General features: G+C 37.2%; 1 protein-coding gene across 1 annotated transcript in view; it reads left to right on the top strand.

Annotated features, from left to right (window-relative positions):
* The first annotated feature begins 5,978 nt into the window (after window positions 1–5,978).
* ptprq (protein tyrosine phosphatase receptor type Q) overlaps window positions 5,979–17,726 on the top strand; it is a 124,965-nt gene continuing 113,217 nt past the window's right edge. Inside the window, exons 1-7 of the mRNA XM_052030707.1 lie at window positions 5,979–6,114; window positions 7,705–7,838; window positions 10,659–10,805; window positions 11,255–11,372; window positions 11,679–11,936; window positions 14,261–14,478; window positions 16,413–16,593. Coding sequence (XP_051886667.1) covers window positions 7,755–7,838; window positions 10,659–10,805; window positions 11,255–11,372; window positions 11,679–11,936; window positions 14,261–14,478; window positions 16,413–16,593 — 1,006 coding nt within the window. The 5' untranslated portion in view covers window positions 5,979–6,114; window positions 7,705–7,754. The remainder of the gene's footprint in view (window positions 6,115–7,704; window positions 7,839–10,658; window positions 10,806–11,254; window positions 11,373–11,678; window positions 11,937–14,260; window positions 14,479–16,412; window positions 16,594–17,726) is intronic.

Raw genomic sequence — 17,726 nt, forward strand, 5'->3', positions numbered from 1 at the left:
AATCAATTCATTACACAGTGCATTGAGGTAATAAGGGGTAAAAAAACAATAATAGAATACAAAGTAAAGTGTCACAGCTACAGAGGATGTGCAGTGCAGGTAGACAATAAGTTTCAATGTCATAACGAGGTAGATTATGAGGTCATGGCATCTTGTATCAACAAGCATTTGAAAAATGAAACAAGGAAGACTGCGGATAAGCACTGTATTTAAAGGGATAAACTAGAATGAATTGGTTCTAACAACCATTTATTCTTGGCAAAATTTTTGTCAGTACTGAATTGGCAGGTCCCAAGTATATCAAGAGATACGAAAGATATATACTGTATATACGGTGTACAAAACACTAAGTCTAGAACAGTGTATAATAATTGATGAAAGAACAAGTCTCACGCCCTTCTGCTTGTCGGGGACTCTGAGTGACGATGACTGGTCTGGAGAATCTCAGAGGTCCTTGGCCCTGATTATGATTCCAGTCCAAGGAGAAGTCCAATTAGCTTGTTCACTACTCACAATTATATAATCAAGAAAGCCTGTGCTTCTTTTCTAATCTGTGCATTTCAGTCAGCTTTAATTCTAAAACTAATTATTTCTGAATGAATTTTACATTGTCAACTGAACCAGTCTCGCTCATCTCCAAGAAAAAACAAGTTATCTTGTCGTTTCACATTCCTTAATGTCTCATGTCTGCATGCTACAAGGCCTTAAGGACCCTATGAATTAAGACCTTTTGTTTTACTTATCTTCCTGATTAACATACCTACTCATTGTGGAGACAGTGGGCTGACAACTCCCTTTTGAGTAAAAAGATCTGCTTTTAACCCTCTCATTACAATTACTAAATGCACGATTTCATATAACATGAACATTAAAGGAAAGCACTGTCAGCAGGTACAAGGTGCATACTAATTGGAAAAACAAGCTTATTGAATGATCATACAAGGGAAAGAAGTCATTCCTGCATTTAAATTCTCCACGAAAAGTCACATGAAATATATCTCGACTGTCAGTTCCGTGGGGTTATTGATACATCACAAATTGTACTGAAATTCATATTTTTATAAATATCATTACTTTTGGAAGTACTTACTGATTGCCCCACAGGAGACAAGCTTCATATCCACATGGACTAACTTCTCATGGCAATGCCCTAAGCAAGCATCACACAGGGAATTATATCATTTTGTTTGCATCCAATGCAGCAAATATAGTATTTAGTATTATAGTATGTGGCAAGAAGTGTTTAGTCAAATTTTTAGAGTGCCCGATTGAATTTCCCAAGTGTTGCAGTTCAATCCAGAAAACATTTTATTGGCATTCCAATCAGAAATAAAGCAACTTCCATACAGAATCAAAATCAGGTTTGATATCACTGACATATGTTGTGAACTTTGTTGTTTTGTGGCAGCAGTACAGTGCAAGACATAAAGACATAAAAATTGCTATGTTAAAAATAAATAGTGTAAAAGAGGAATAACGAGGTAGTGTTCATGGACCATTCAGAAATCTGATGGCGGAGGGGAATAAGCTGTTCTTGAAATATTGAAGTGGGTCTCCAGGCTCCTCTACCTCCTCCCCAATAGTAGTAATGTGAAGAGGGCATGTCCTGGGTGGTGAGGGTCCTTAATGATGGATGCCGCCTTCCTGAGGCACTGCCTTTTGAAGATGTCCTTGATGGCGGGGAGGGTTGTGCCTGTGATGGAGCTGGCTAAGTTTACAACCCTCTACAGCCTCTCTCCATCCTATACATTGGAGCCTCCATACCAGGCGGTGATACAACCAGTCAGAATGCTCTCCATCATACATCTGTAGAAATTTGCAAGAGTCTTTGGTGACATACCAAATCTCCTCAAACTCCTAATGAAGTAGAGCCGCTGGCATGCCTTCTTCATGATTGCATCAATGTGTTGGGTCCAGGATAGATCCTTTGAGATGTTGATGCCCAGGAACTTGAAGCTGCTCACTCTTTCCAACACTGACCCCTCAATGAAGACTGGTGTGTGTTCTCCTGACTTCCCCTTACTTAAGTCCACAATCAATTCCTTGGTCTTGCTGACATTGAGTGTGAGGTTGATGTTGCAACACTACTCAACCAGTCAATCTATCTCACTCCTGTACGCCTCCTCATTGCCATCTGAGATTCTACCAACAACAATGGTGTCATTGGCAAAGTTATAGATGCCGTTTGAGCTGTGCCTAGCCACACAGTCGTGAGTGCAGACAGAGTACAGCGATGGGCTAAGCACTTAATGTTGAGGTGCGCCTGTGTTGATTGTCGGCGAGGAGAGTGATTGTCGGCGAGGAGGAGATGTTACTACCAATCCGCACTGACTGTGGTCTCCTGATAAGGAAGTCAAAGATCCAGTTTCAGAGGGAGTTGCCCAGAACATGATGTTGCTTTTAAAAAAGCTCTATGCAATTAACGTTCTAGGCAAAAATAATATGAACAAAAAGACTAACGGATTGTTTCAATCTGGGGTGCTATATTTAGAATATACATTTAAATGCAATTACTGATGTAACCACACTGTTACTGAATTATACTTAAGTGCAAATTTGTGACAATGTCAAACAAAATAATTTACCAATTTGACAATTTAATGCATTGGGAGGGAAGTTATACATTTTATATCAACCTAAAATTATTAAATATAACCAAAATATAACATAAATATCAACAGAAGTTGACCTTTTGGATGAATGCCTTCTGAGTTTCCTGGCGGTAAATCATATTATAAAATGCATATCAAGGTGAGAGTTCAAAGGTTTGCTTGATGTATGTTCATTAGATGTTAATTAAATACATATTTAGGTTTGTACATCCCAAAGCATTTTAGCCTACGCAGATTCTGCCTTTGCTCTGAATTTCAGACAGGCAAATAATGGCCTTTACAATAGGTTATCCTCTTATTGTTTAGCAATGCTTAATTTTTTACAGCATGCCATGCAGACCACACAAAACATTCTGACTTGTCAATATTTTTCATCAAATGAGAACTTTTGACAAAAGTGTGAATCCCAAGTTCACTGAACTGCCTTGTCACTTTTCTAAAATAATGTAGTTACTTCAGCTAAAGTCACTTTGTGATAAATGTAAATTCATTTAAAACAAATTTCAAGGAAATTTTAAAACGTAAAATATCCTTGCTCAGGTATACTAAACACAGCTGTAATATTGCAACATGAAATGTCCTTTGAAGTGCCATCATTGACTGGGAGAATATTCAGGGAGATCTTGCTGATATGACAGAGGCAGACTCGGGCTTGTGTATGGAGGGATAGTTATAAATGTTGTAAGTAACCAAGGATTACCCTCCTACACCTTTCTCTTATTAAGGACTGTCATCTCATAATTTTTCCAAGCAAGAGCTGCTTGCTGGATTTAAAGTGAACAATTCTTTCACAGCACTAAGCTAGTTTTGTTTGAAAGACTGACTGTAATGATGGGCACTCATCCCCAGCAGAATAATCAAGTAGGGTTTGTGATACAGAGGTCCAGCAAAATAGACTCTTGAATGGACACAGATGTTCCCAACATGCTTATTGCTGCAAATGGTGATGCTGCCAAGTTACATGGGCATAAGTCAAAGCTTTTGGCATCTTTGCAATACCGTAACCACCTGAGGAAACCTTCTGGCAAAGATTTTTCTAGCTTCTGTCCAACTGTATCTCAAACTTCATGGGTGTCAATTCATAGCCCATGGACCTCAATGTTATTAATATCTGTGGTGTTCCTGCAGAATTGTTCTGATGCAGACTTTGTAGGAGTGTTCCATTTAACATTATTGCTGGATCCAATGTTGAACTTGCCTCACAAAGGTTCAGAGACCTTCCCTTCTGTCGCAACCTACTTTTTTGCTCATCTTCTAGCTATTGTGAAATCAGAGAACAAAGATTAAAGGTAATTGACAAAAGAATCAAAGTGAGAGCAGTAGGCATCTTCCATTTAGAAGTATATTTTTCACCAAAGTAAATAATGTGTCCTTGGAGCTCATGGGGAAAGACTGTACCTTAATACCTAGAATGTATTTCACCCAGCATTTTTGATTATCAAAATTTTGTTTAATGAAACATTTTCTAAAAGACTTTCATAAATTGAGGATTTTAGTGAATCTCTCTGGCATTTTTCCCCCCAGGGTATTAACATATTTCTTGACTGAACACAATTGAGGCTTGACCTGTTATTATAAAGGTTTAGTATTGTTTCCTTCGTAATGCATTCTATTCCTCTATCTATGAAGCCAAGGATTCTGCAAATCTTTTTAATAATTTTCTTAATATCTTTTGAATGCACTGATGGATGCTGATTCATTTGTAATCTTCACAAGGAAGTTAGATAAATGCTTGAAATGGCAACATTTGCTGGGCTTTGGGAAGAAGCAGATGAGAGAGGCCAATTCTAGAGCTGAGCCAGCTTTGGTGGCCCATATGACCTCCCCCTGTGTTCATTAACTCTGTGGCAGCCTTTTAATCCTGTCCTAGACCAAGGCTGCCAGTACCCCAGTGGAAATATAAATGGCAGTCTTACAGCTCCAGTGACCCAGGTTCAATCCTGGCTGCTTAATGGTTGATGAGGACTTAGTGGGCTCAAGGGCCCATTTCCATGCAGTATGACTCCATGACTCTCTATGACTGTAAGTAATCGTGGTTGTGAACAATGTGGTTGTCACCACTTTATGGTTTACAACATGCAACTGACTGCCCTCTGAACTGCAACAATGTTTATAAAAAGTTCCAGAAGCATTCTGCCGAGCCCTTGAACAAACAACTCATGCTTTGAGCTCTTAATGTGTCTGGTATATTAGCCTGTGCATTCTGCAGTACATAAGAGACCTGAGTGCACTTACTTTACACTGGTGATCTCCCATGTTATTATCAACATACATTTCTAACAATTTATAGTAGAAAGTTGTCCCATATGAAGCTTGTGGAAAAAGTTGTAGCAAACTTGGCACATCCCATTTCAGCAAGCTGGTGACCTGCAGTTTTGGACCTGTTTAATTGCTGTACATCACTGAGCTGAAATTCCTAATTGGAAAGACAAAAAGCTGCAGATGCTGAAAACTGAAATAAAATGCAGAATATGCTGGAATTTTTCACAAGGTCAGGTATGACCTGCTGATTATTTCCAGCCTTTTCTGTTCTTATGTTAGATTTCCAGTACCCAGAGTTTTTGTTTTCTTTTTACGTAACCGTTGAATTTAGTGCCTGTTCCTTAACTCGGCTTAATGGAATTCTTCTCCTCTCTCCCGTGCAAGTCCTAATTGTCTTTTTTACCTTGTTCATCTTCAGTGGACTTTGTTTCCCTTCTTTATTTTGGTAAGCTGTAGACCAAAACTTGTTTTCACAGCCACATCTCTTTCATCTGGGAATATCTCTGACTCCAACTTATTTGTATTGGTTTATTATTGTCACTGGTACCGAGGTACAGTGAAAAACTTGTCTTGCAAACCGATCGTACAGGTCAATTCATTACACAGTGCAGTAACATTGAGTTAGTACAGAGTGCACTGAGGTAGTACAGGTGCCAAGTAGATTCCAATTGAAATTCCACCTTTCACATTTTGGATCCAACCTTGAGTACAGTCGTGGCCAAGGCTGGCCCTGACCTTCAGAGACTTTCCACTATTTTCTATTTTATTCCTAACTTGAAAGCTAGTCACTGTGATAGTTGACATGCAGAGAATGAGAAGCATTGATCGGAATGTGGCAACACTGCACAAGCACAGTTTTGGCAGCACCGTTTTCATTCAGTACTGGGTAACAAAGACGTGGAGTCGTTGCAAGATTTTGCACAGCTGCACAGCGAGTGGCTCCAGCCAATATCGCGGGCGCAGCAGCTTCACGACGCCCGGGACGTGTCAATCAAGCCCCACTCGAGCGGCAGGCCGCTGTCCCCATGGCAACATCATCCTTGCGGAACAAAGGAAACGGAGGGGCAGCAATGACCAGAAGTCATCCAGAGCGAGCGAGAGAGGCTGTGCTGTCGACGTGTTTGGTGGGTCAGAGAGCAGAAGGAGACAGCCCAGGTTGATAAAGAGAACCCGGAGCGCTGAAGCAGTGTGTGGTAAAGCGCGGTCTATTCAAGATAGCAAACTCTTCTCCCACTTGCAGGTAATTCATTTTCATTTATTCCGCCCGTTGGAATTTTCGCGCTCAAACGCCTCGGGATTAATAAGAAACAAAATACTTACGGATGCAACTTGCTAACAACTGTGCAACATGCATCTTTTCCTATACTCTGTAATAACATGGCCTTGCACTAAACTGTATTCTCCAGTCTTCTGTCTTAATTGATAGATTTAGGTATCAAGGTCCGCATGTTTAGTTACTCTCCAGTGTGCGTTTATTATTAAATGCAGTTGGCATTGTCTTTAAATTCACAGGCAGTGCAGTTTCACTCCTCATTGTATGACTTAAGTGTGGCATTAAACTTGGTTTTAGAGTGTTCGCGATGCCTCGTTTACCACCTGGATACATTTTAAATCTTCGTCAAGTTAATGTATTTGTTGGGAGAATATGGACTTTGCAACATGTGCGCTCTTCCCGGGCGCAATTCCAAAGTGCGGCGTCAAACCTGCAGTTACATTGCTTCACATTGCCTTAAGTAATTTGGAAATTACGAAAATGTAAATATTGCTGTACTTGAGCATGACCTGGTGTTAATTTGAACCTGACTGTTAATTTTATTATTTATCATGCCAAAGATTTGTCCAAACATCCCAGTAAAGGGAAGAGACAGGAGATTGCAGATGCTATAATCTGGAGGAGAACACTAACTGCTGGAAGAACTCAGTGGGTCAGGCAGCATCTGTGGAGGCGAAAGGATAGTCAAAGTTTTGGGTCGAGACCCTGCATCAGGATTGAGTCGCTGAATACCTCTAGCAGTTTTTTAAAAAAATTCCAGTAAAAGGAATAGATTTATATTATATGTTTGAACGGATAGTTATAGAATTGGGTAAGAATATAAAATTGCATATTTCAGAAATACGACATGATTTTTGATGGCTGTCATCCCTCATAATTCATGTAATCTTACATAACTATCCTTCCACTGAGGATATGCAACAATTATCATGCAAGCCTTAAATGTAGTATAAAGTATAAGGTAATACACCCAACATTTAAGCAATCATCAAAAAAGCTATAATAAAAATTCAATGCCAAATCAGATACAAAATAAAAGAATTGGCAGGGTGAGAGGCTTGGGGATTGGACAGTGGGAGGAGACAAGCAGGCTAATAGAGTGCAAAAAGATACATAAAATAAAAGAGAATATGCATATTTTTGAGAAATATTTTATAAGCTCCAACAACAATACAAACTGTGGGAATGAGACTATCACAAATATGTTGTTCATTCTCAGTGTCAGAATCAGGTTTATTATCACTGACACATCTAGTGAAATTTGTTGATTTGCGGCAGCAGTACAGTGCAAGTAACAGATATAATATCAGATTGATATGGACATGACTTTCTGAGGCTAGTCCACATCATACTATAAAATGCATATCAAGGTGAGAGTTCAAAGGTTTGCTTGATGTATGTTCATTAGGTGTTAATTAAATACATATTTAGGTTTGTACATCCCAAAGCATTTTAGCCTACGCAGATTCTGCCTTTGCTCTGAATTTCAGACAGGCAGATAATGGCCTTTACAATAGGTTATCCTCTTATTGTTTAGCAATGCTTAATTTTTTACAGCATGCCTCTGGAGTACAAAGTGCACATTCAGCAGTGAAGTTAAATATGACATGGAGCAGAATGAAAGAAGTACCAAATTGGATAGAGCTATTTATTTTTATATATTCTTAAATATTCTAAAGTGTGCATTTCAGGTAAGATCATACAGTATGCACTTTTTAATTATAATTGTTTTTACTGAATATTAAAACGATTGTAATATGCAATGTAGACTGAATTGTTTCTATAAATTAAGATCTTTATTGCTTGTGAACAATGCTTAAGATAAGCAAAACTCTGTTAATCCAGCTCAGGACTTCAGTAGTGCCAGACTGGCAGATCTTCCAGACTATTGGATGTTATTTCTTTTACTACTCCAACACATTTTTAACACATACATTGATATATAATAAACTTTACAGTGAACCTGTTTTTGGGAGTGTGGGAATCAGAGCCCCAGTGTGTTTCAAAGGAGTGCAGGAACCAGAGCCCTAGGGACTTTCAAGGGAGAGTGGGAACCAGGAACTTGGTGAGTTTCAAGTGAACTCAGAAAATGGGGCCCCAGTATGTCAAAGCCAGTGCGAGAACCAGGGCTCCGGAGCATGGAAAGGGAAAATGGAAACCAGGCACTGGTGTGTCAAAGGGAGTATGGGAGTCAGCACCTAGTGGGCCAGATGAACCGTTAGGATTTCCAAAGAATGGGACAGCAGATTAGTTGAGATTTATCAAAAATAATAGGAAAAAGATTGAAAAATTACAGCCATGAAAAGCTTCTTAATAATACCTGACACATCTTCATTGATCCAAGTTTGCATTTCCCATGATGGAGGTTTCAGAAAAGCATTGCTGGGCTGGTCCCAATATCATTACAAAATTGAATATTAAACATTAAATGCAATGCTACAGCAGATGAATTAATAGGATTGCTCTACAAAGGCGCTGAGAATAGCATTGAGGATGATGCTATAAGGTGAAACATTGAAATCCATGTATGGAAATTGGAAGTAATCCAGTAGAGTTCACTTTGTTGCTGACCTGTAGAAGGAAACAGGTATTTGTGTGGACAGCCACGATACGGATGCTTTTTGGGGTGAGGAAGTCACTACCGAGTAAACACTGAGATTTCGTTTGGGTTCCATCGTGGAACATTTGGATTTCGTAATTACTCTCTATGTTCTCCCTACATCTACGTCTTATCTTCAGACAACGGTGGTTGTTGAAGAAACCTTTGCTCATGTTTCACCTTATGGCTTGTGGAACTGAACTTTAAGAACCATTTTCTTATTAAAATTGATGAAGAAGATACAGTTTTCAATCATGTGTATGACTGTACCTTGAGTATCTGGACTGATTTGAATACATATTTGAATATAAAGTCTTTCAGTGACAGATTTTATGACCTGTCCTCAAATTAGGGCTGTACAAAAGGACACTGCAGCATAGGTATTCCCAAATAACTACCTAAGGAGCTGTGAAATGGACTAATGGAGGAACTTCTTTTAGACCATTAGGGCATTGTTGACATAGAACCAGAAGCGTGCAGCTTTGTCTGTTGGCCTTGCATAGACAAGGATCTGGAAGATCACAGACACCAGGAGCACTACTCCTAATGTGGAAATGGTTCTTGAGGCCATTCAAGTGTGTACATGTAAACTACTGCAAGAAAGGTGTGGACAGCTTCCTGGTGCTGGTGAAGAGCCATTCAAAATAGTTTGAGCTAAACTGCCACCACTTAGAACTTAAATCTATTTTTGAGAGCTATGGTCTTCCTAAGCAGATTGTGTTGGATAATATTCCGCAATTTTATTCATTTCAATTTGAACGGCTTAAGGAATGAAATGGGATCAAGCACCATTTTATGTCTTCTTATCACCCAGCTTCAAAGGGAGAAGCTGAGAGATCAGTATATACATTGTAGGGGGCACTAAAGGAGTAGATCAGGTCTTACTATGAACCATTGGCTGACATATTTCTTCCTGAGCTATAGTTTGACACCACATTCCTTCCCAAGTGCTGATACTCAGTCGATCTGAGTGTGGTTCACTGAAATAGAGAAAGAAAGTTAAGGGAAAGGCAGTTGAAGCAAAACAAGCATCAAGGATCAGAGTAAATGATGAGGTTTGTGTGCTGACACTTCCAGGTAAGTCAAAGATGAGGAAGTGTGATATTGGAGAAATTGTGGAGATACATGGTTTCAGGAATTATCTTGTTGGAGTCATTGAGGATTTAATAAATGTTCATGTAGATCACTTGGTCTCAGTACAATATACCCAAGGAAGTAGTGAGGAAGAATATTAGTTAGAACATACTCCCAATGTAAGTACATTACTATAGTTATTAAAGAAGAGTTGACTTAGAATATGACTGAAGAGTTCAGAGATGGATGTTACATCAACACTATGTTAAGTCTGCAGGAAGTAATGGCGGTATAAGCTGACACCCAGTTAATTGGTTAAAATACATAATTCTTTTGTTTCTTTTAAAGGGGAAATCAATGTAGATCATTTAAATGAATGTAATATCAGTTATGGTGTATTGAATAAGGTGTGTCTTGTGCACGTGTACATAGTCTCAGAAGAAGCTTGAACAAACCAGACCTACCTTCAAGAGCTTTCTGTTTCTTGTACTTTGTTCTGCATGTTCTTCACTGCACACTGAAATCCCTCAGGAGAATACACATTACAATCTACCGTTTAATTTATTTATATTTGTTGGATCTTCCCTGATGTAAATTTGGTTGTACGTTTCCCTATATTATAATAGCGACTGAACTGCAAAGGTGCCAGAGTGGCTGTAAGTACTTGGGGACAACTTGAGCTTACGTTACTATTTCTTTTTGTGATGGTGTTCAATTACTTAACTGTTGTGATACGAAAGTTTCCTATAAAATCAGAGACAGTTAAAAAAAGTAAATCATATTTCAGTGTACTACTGTGTAACTTTTGATAGAAATCTAAGCAGCATATATTTTCCAGCTGACAGATTGCTCAGCTTGCCAGTTTGCTACGAATAAATCAACACTGAGTGCTTTGGTTGAATGGAATCATTTTTCTGACAGAATACATGCAGATAGTTACTTGATCACATATGGAACATTATCTCCACGTTTTTCCAGTACTGTGGTGAGTTCAGTAGCATAACTAAATCTTACTTTGTTTTGAGATTATGAGATGTTTATGGAAGGGTGCATTTACAGTATATTCAATGAAGAAGGTCACTATAGATTTGGAGAGTAATGTTATACTGGATTAAGCTGAGTTTATGAAGATCAAATTAGAACAAAAGTAGTGATTACGGCACATCTAGTAAATTCAGTCACTAAAACATAAATGCATATTTAAAAGGTGCACTAATTTACCATAATTTATGTTAAGTGAAGAATTTGTATAGATCAGAATGACAAGTAACATCAAATAATGTTGCACAACTGTGGATACATTGTAACTATAATGAGTGAATTTATGATTTCATGCACATCAAATATTCAAACAAAATCTTTTCATTAAGGATAGTGTCCCAACTGTTTAATTATTTCCCTTAGTTAACAGTTAATTTTCCTTCTGTTGTTCAGAGATCTGTTCATGGATTAAATATCATCTTGGATGACCTTCTGGAAAATTTGAGCTATTATTTTACTATAAAATCGGTAACCAATGGGAAAATCTCAGACAGCAAATCATTTACTACTTGTAAGTACTTGTTTACTGTGTACTGCATGCTTTTGATTTACCATTGTGTGAAATAAGAAAAAAATACTTAACGTGGCATTTTTTGCCTTTAACCAATTTTTCCTGAAGTAGTAATGGAACATTTGCATTTTTAATGAAGCTATTTGTTAGGTTTTATACAATCCAATTTATGGCAATAGATTCAACATTATTTGATAGTGTGATGTCAACGTGTTGAATAAGTTAGAAGAAAAGCATTTCAAATTAGACTTTTCCAAAAAATGATAGTCATTAACCTGGTGGGAGGAATATTTTCTGTCTTTTCAGGTTTGCTGGGAGAAGTTGGCATAAAAACAAATGTTTCAACAACTACTGTAACATTCGATTGGAGTGACTTTGGGATTGGAAGGTTTTTAACTACAATAAGCCTAAATTCCACTTCATACATTGTACCACCAACTACAAATAATTACATTTGGAATCATTTAAAGCCTGGAACATTGTATAATTTCTCTTTGGAATTCAAGCAATCACATCATGCAGGACTCACTTTGACACAAGTATTTTATATGATTATTGAAACAGGTATGAAAATCAAAAATGGTCGGTCATTTTGAATTAATAAAGAGATAATCTTTCTGAGTATTTTGAAAACAGATTGGTTTGTGGGAAATGTTTTTGCTATACAAACTAAAGTTGAATTATTAGAATTCAGTCAATTAACAGATGAGTTTCAAATGAGAGGATTTTGAAAGCAAGCATGCCTCTTTACACAAGAAAAGATAAAGCGTGCTTTGCTTCTCAAAATGATATATTAAAGAGAATTTTTATGTGGATGTTCATATTAATGATTGTTGATATACTTGTTTATAAGAGAAGGTGCATAAGAGTCATCCCAATCAATAAATGATTATACAAAAATCTGGTGTTGATGGAAAATTAAACTAAAAAAGGTATTCTTTTATCCTTTAATAGTAAAAGGAAATAGGTTAATAATTTTACTGTTGTGCCCTCAGAGCATTATTTAGAATAAGTATTGGTAAGTTTAGTTGTGCTGTGTTAATAAGAAGGCTTGCATAATGAATGCCCTTTTGACAAAAATCAAAATATAAGGTTATGGGTGGGAGGTTCAGAGGAGATGTCAGGGGGAGGTTTTTCACCTAGAGAGTGGTTGGTGCATGGAATGCACTACCTGGGGTGGTGGTGGAGGTCGATACATTGGACAGGTTCAAGAGTTTGTTGGATAGGCATATGGAGGAATGTGAGATAGAGGGATATGCGGGAGGAAAGGTTTAGATAGTGTGAGGGTGGTTTGATGGACGGCACAACATGGTGGGCCGAAGGGCCTGTTTTGTGCTGTATGGTTCTATGGTTCTATGGTTTAATCTAAATGATTAGGCATGTCAGTGACGCATTTTCATTGGACTTGTTTGGTTTGAATGTATAAGCTAGTATTGCACATTACAATTTTTTTTGCTCAAACAATCTTCTGACATGCACATATCCAACAACATGTTTATAATTTCCAACTGTAGAATTTACAAATTTACAAGTGTCTGCAGCTTTTAGAGTCTTAGAGTCACAGAGCCTTACAGCACAGAAATGGGCCATTTGGCCCACCATGTCTATGCCGACCTTTTTGCCCATCTATAATAATTCCATTTGCCTGCATTAGGATCGTATCCTTGCTTATTTAAATGTCCATCTAAAGGCCTCTTAAACGTAGTCGTTGTATTTGATTTCACCACCTCCTCTGGCAGCATGTTCCAGATATCAACCACACTCTGTGTAAAATACTTACCCTTTGGATACCCTTTAAAACTCCTTCCTCTCACTTTAAGCCAATGCCCTCTTAGTTTTAATACCCCTACATAAGAAAAAGATTTTGACAATATACCCTACATATGCCTCTTATATACTTTTAACAGGTCACCCCTCAAGTCTCCTAAGCTCTAGAGAAAATAAGCCCAGTCTAAACTCCAATCCACAAAACATTCAGGTGATTCTCCTGTGCACTCTCTCCAGTGCTATCATATCCTTCCTATTGTGTGGTGACCAGAACTGCACACAGTATTCCAAGTACAGCCTACCCAGTGTTTTGTATATTTGCAACATAATGTCCAACCTTTTATTTTCTGTGACCCGACAAGTGAAGGCAAGCATGCCATATGCCTTTTTAACCACCCTATTGACCTGTGTTGCCATTTTTAAGGAACTATGGACTTAGATCCCTGGGTCTTTCCATTCAGCAACATTCCTTAATGCCCTGTCAATTTCCCTTATATGTCCTGTCCCTATTTGAGTTCCTAAAAGCATCACCTTGCACTTGTCAGGATTAAATCCGATTTGTCAATGCTCCATACAGCTTTCCATCTGAAGTACCTAATTCAGCTAAAACTATTCAGCTTGCTATACCAATGCAGAGATAAGATTCAAGGACCATTCGACAAGTTAAGGCTCTGGCTTACAGAATTACCTGCAGTTCGATGGAAATATTCCCAGTAATGTTGGATGTTGAAGGAGGTATGCTGGTTGGTCATCATTGTGGAGTACTTGTGGACTTGCCTAGTTCAGATATCAGATTGCTGAATCTGCCACAAAGGATTGATGCCAATTATGTTGGTTTTGGAGCCAAGATATATTCATTTTACATTTGCTTTTCTGCTCCTTTGGCCTCATGAGAATGATCAGTAATTAGCCATTGTACAGTAGATAATTCTGGAGCCCTTGCTAGGTGGGCAGGAATTCTGGAGGATTGCTCAAAAGCTCAATAGTGAACAATAAAAATATAAAAACAATTTTTTTCTGTCATCCAGCAGTGATTGTATTACATCGATCAAATATCTATAATTCTATTTATGGAGCTCTTAGAGATTAACTAATGAATAATACAGTTATTATACTTGTAGCACCATGTCCTCCTGGTTGGATAGGATCATTTTATAGCTGTTACTGGATCAGAAAAGACTACAAGAAATGGAAAGATGCATCACATCTCTGTGAGTTAGCCGCTAATACTGTCCACCTTATTGACATCAATACCGAAGAAGAATATAAGTTTATATCTTCTCACCTGAGGTCACTGAATGACTTCAGCATGTTGTGGACTGGTCTAAATGACATTGATGTAAGTAGGAAGTCTTCTGTTTCATAGATATTTTGAAGCTGTCAGTGTATGGATTATGCATAAAGAATGTCCGTTGGAGTAAAGCACCAGAGGTTTGTTGAAAATTGTGGAGCCAGCTATGGTCTGCCTTCATGAAAGGAGAGAACAATTTCCTTATGTGGTTATTAATTTGAATGTAGGATTCCCTGTCACAAACAAATATTCCAGCAGTTTTCACATTTTTCTTAGAAAGTGTGGTAGCTAGTTCATTGAAAAAATGATTTTGAAACAGTAAGAGGAATAAGTAGATTTTGCACTAAATTAGGTAGTTCATATGTGAAAAGCACTATTGTAGATTTTATTGTTGTATGTTTTATTTCACGCTGTAATGTTCCATGAATCTATGTTTGTTTTCCTGACATGAAGCTAATGACTATTCTAGGCAGCTGTTTTATGTCCCTCCCTTTCTGTGGGAGATAGACAAAGTTAATTAGCCAAGGGAGTGCTTCCTGCCTATTTTGAGATCATCATGAAGAATTAATGGGTGCTAATTATGATAAACATACTTTCTGACCAGATCATCACATTTTTAACCTTTACCATCAATATTCCAAGTACATAAACATTTGATTTGGAAAAATAAATATTATTTTTATAAATTATTACAATGGCAATAACTAAACATAAAAATGATAAAGTGAAAATAGAGAGTTTGTCCAACTAGTATGCATTTATCCTTCCCATGAGATGCAGTGTAATGCCATGTGTACAATATGCCTTTATCTGCTTTACCACATAGAACATTATTTCTAAATGCTGTAAATTATTATTGTTTTTATTACTGTCCAGTTCCAGTAGTACATTTCTTGGCATTTCAGCCCTCTCCTATTCTTGTCTTCAAATTTTTTAAGCTTCATTTTATTTTGTGCTCCCCAACCACTAGTAAACATTTGTTTTGATCTACACTGCTTCATCATTTCTTAATTTTCAAGTTTAAATAATCCATCAAAAATGTAATCTGGTGCTACCCTTTTTTGTGTAAATCATTGCTTTATTAATAATCCATGGGACTACCTGAAAATTGTTCAGATACTTGTAATTTTAATTGAATATAAACTCAAACTCTTTAATTATTTTCAGTTATTGCTAGAAGGAAAAATTTAAGTCATTTACAGAATGAATGCCAGTTTGAATGTTAGCTTTATAAAACTGCTGCACCATTATGAATAAATGTTGACAATGCTTTATTTTGAAAATCTTTGAGATGTGGATGATATATTTATTATTTACCTATAGTTACCCTAACAAATTAATGGTAGGTCTCCATGAAATATTCATTCCTTCTGCTTATGGTACCCCCATGATAATGTAAATGAGGCATTTTATAGATATCAACCCAGTAATAATGAAGAATCATCAATATGTCTCCAATAAAGGAATGGTGTGTCATTTAAAGGGATAGTTGATGAGTATTCCTACAGAAGGACTATTCTAGCCTTTCTTGATGGTGGGGATTGCATTGGAGATAGGTGTTGTTAAGTAACCCTGGTGAATTGCACGAGTGCATCCTGCATATTGAACATAATCCATGTTGAGCTGATGTTGGAGGAAAGAATGTTGCCTTCAGCAGCAGAAACACTGATTCAATCAACTGGTCTGCCCTTATGAGTGTTCCCATCCAGGCAAATGTTCAGTATGGTTAGTGTAATTCAACTTCAGAACCATGGTGACCCCAGGATATTGGTGATGGGTGGCTTATTGATACAGTGCCATTTTCTAAGTATCTTCAATACTTTTCAACAACTGAATGTCTCCTTAGATAATTTTTCAAAATGAGAGATTGACAAGATTTTATGGAAGTACTCCTACATAGTGTTTTTTCCTTTAAAATGTTGACATTGGAAAGCCTTCAGATATGGACATTTATAGTATAATAAATAGTTTCCTTTTCTCAGACAGAAAATGAGCTTCAGTGGACCGACAGGACAGCCTTTAATTTAAGCACTATCTTGCTGCAAACTCTGCCATCAAATGAGAGTGATTGCTATGCATTACAACTGAACCCATTGGGTCCAGACTATGTACTTACTGAGCTTTTCTGCTTCCTGGCTCTGCCATATGTTTGTGAATATGAAGGTAATTTACCTTTGGATGTCTGCTTCAATACCAGAGCATCTGCACTATGTATGTTGAATGACTAAAGCAAATCTAGTATTTCGTTTGCTTGGACTATTATAGAGACCACCTCATGTGATTTAGTGGTCATGCAAAAAAAACATTGTCAAATTGAAGCAATTATGCAGATTCAGCAAATTCGAAGTTCTACTTTTTCAAAGATTATTTCAAACTAGTGTATGATATTTTTTCATGATCATCATTGACTTTACAAAATTATCTAATTTGTTGCTTTGGTCTAAAATGACATCATGGATTATTCTGGAGGGCAGAAGGCGTCATGATACTGAATTTTTTGATACAGAGATGGCTCATGTAGATTATATACAGTAGAAAATATCAATCAAACTTTTCACTACCATTTTCTCCATAATCAGGGATTTTCAGGATAGGAATAATATAGCAAATAACTGTAACCTAGAAAACGTGGTTAAATTATATTTTCAAATAAATTTAATCATTAGAAGTATAACTGCAAATCCTTACCCTAATCTTGTTCAAGTCCAGCAAACCCACAAACCACCTCTTACCTTTTTGCCAGGCTTTTTCATCTTTACTATAGACCAGCTGTTTGTCCTTTCAAATTCCAAGTTTGTTAATTTTACATGGAGCAAAGCTTTTTGTATTTTATCCTTTGTAGAGTGAAGACTCAAGTTTGTACTTAGTAAATGAAAAAAAAATCAAAGTGACACTTCAGTACTTTCTTTTGCAATGGTGTTGGAGGGATTAAAAGTCATTGATACTTGAATTGGCTCAGCAATGGTTTCTCTATTAATTCACGATTTTGAAATTTCTGCAAAATTTGTTGAGCTTAGAGCCATAAGTAGTGGTTGAAAGTATTGTTCTAACCAACCTTACCTTTTACTTCTGGCTCTTGCTGAACTCCTTCCAAATATATCACTTGGGAAACCATATACAAAGATTAACAGTGTATTTTGAAGTTTGTCTGGGTAACTTGAATTGCTAATTAAATTCTTTTTAACATTGATTTTAAAAGCGCTTCATTGCTGTTGCACCAACCTGCTGTATTTGTATTTGGTGATTTCTTTGCAAACATTAGACTATAATGTGGAAGTAATCTGCTTTACTGCAGA

Source organism: Pristis pectinata, chromosome 15, assembly GCF_009764475.1.
Source record: "Pristis pectinata isolate sPriPec2 chromosome 15, sPriPec2.1.pri, whole genome shotgun sequence".
NCBI lineage: Eukaryota > Metazoa > Chordata > Chondrichthyes > Rhinopristiformes > Pristidae > Pristis > Pristis pectinata.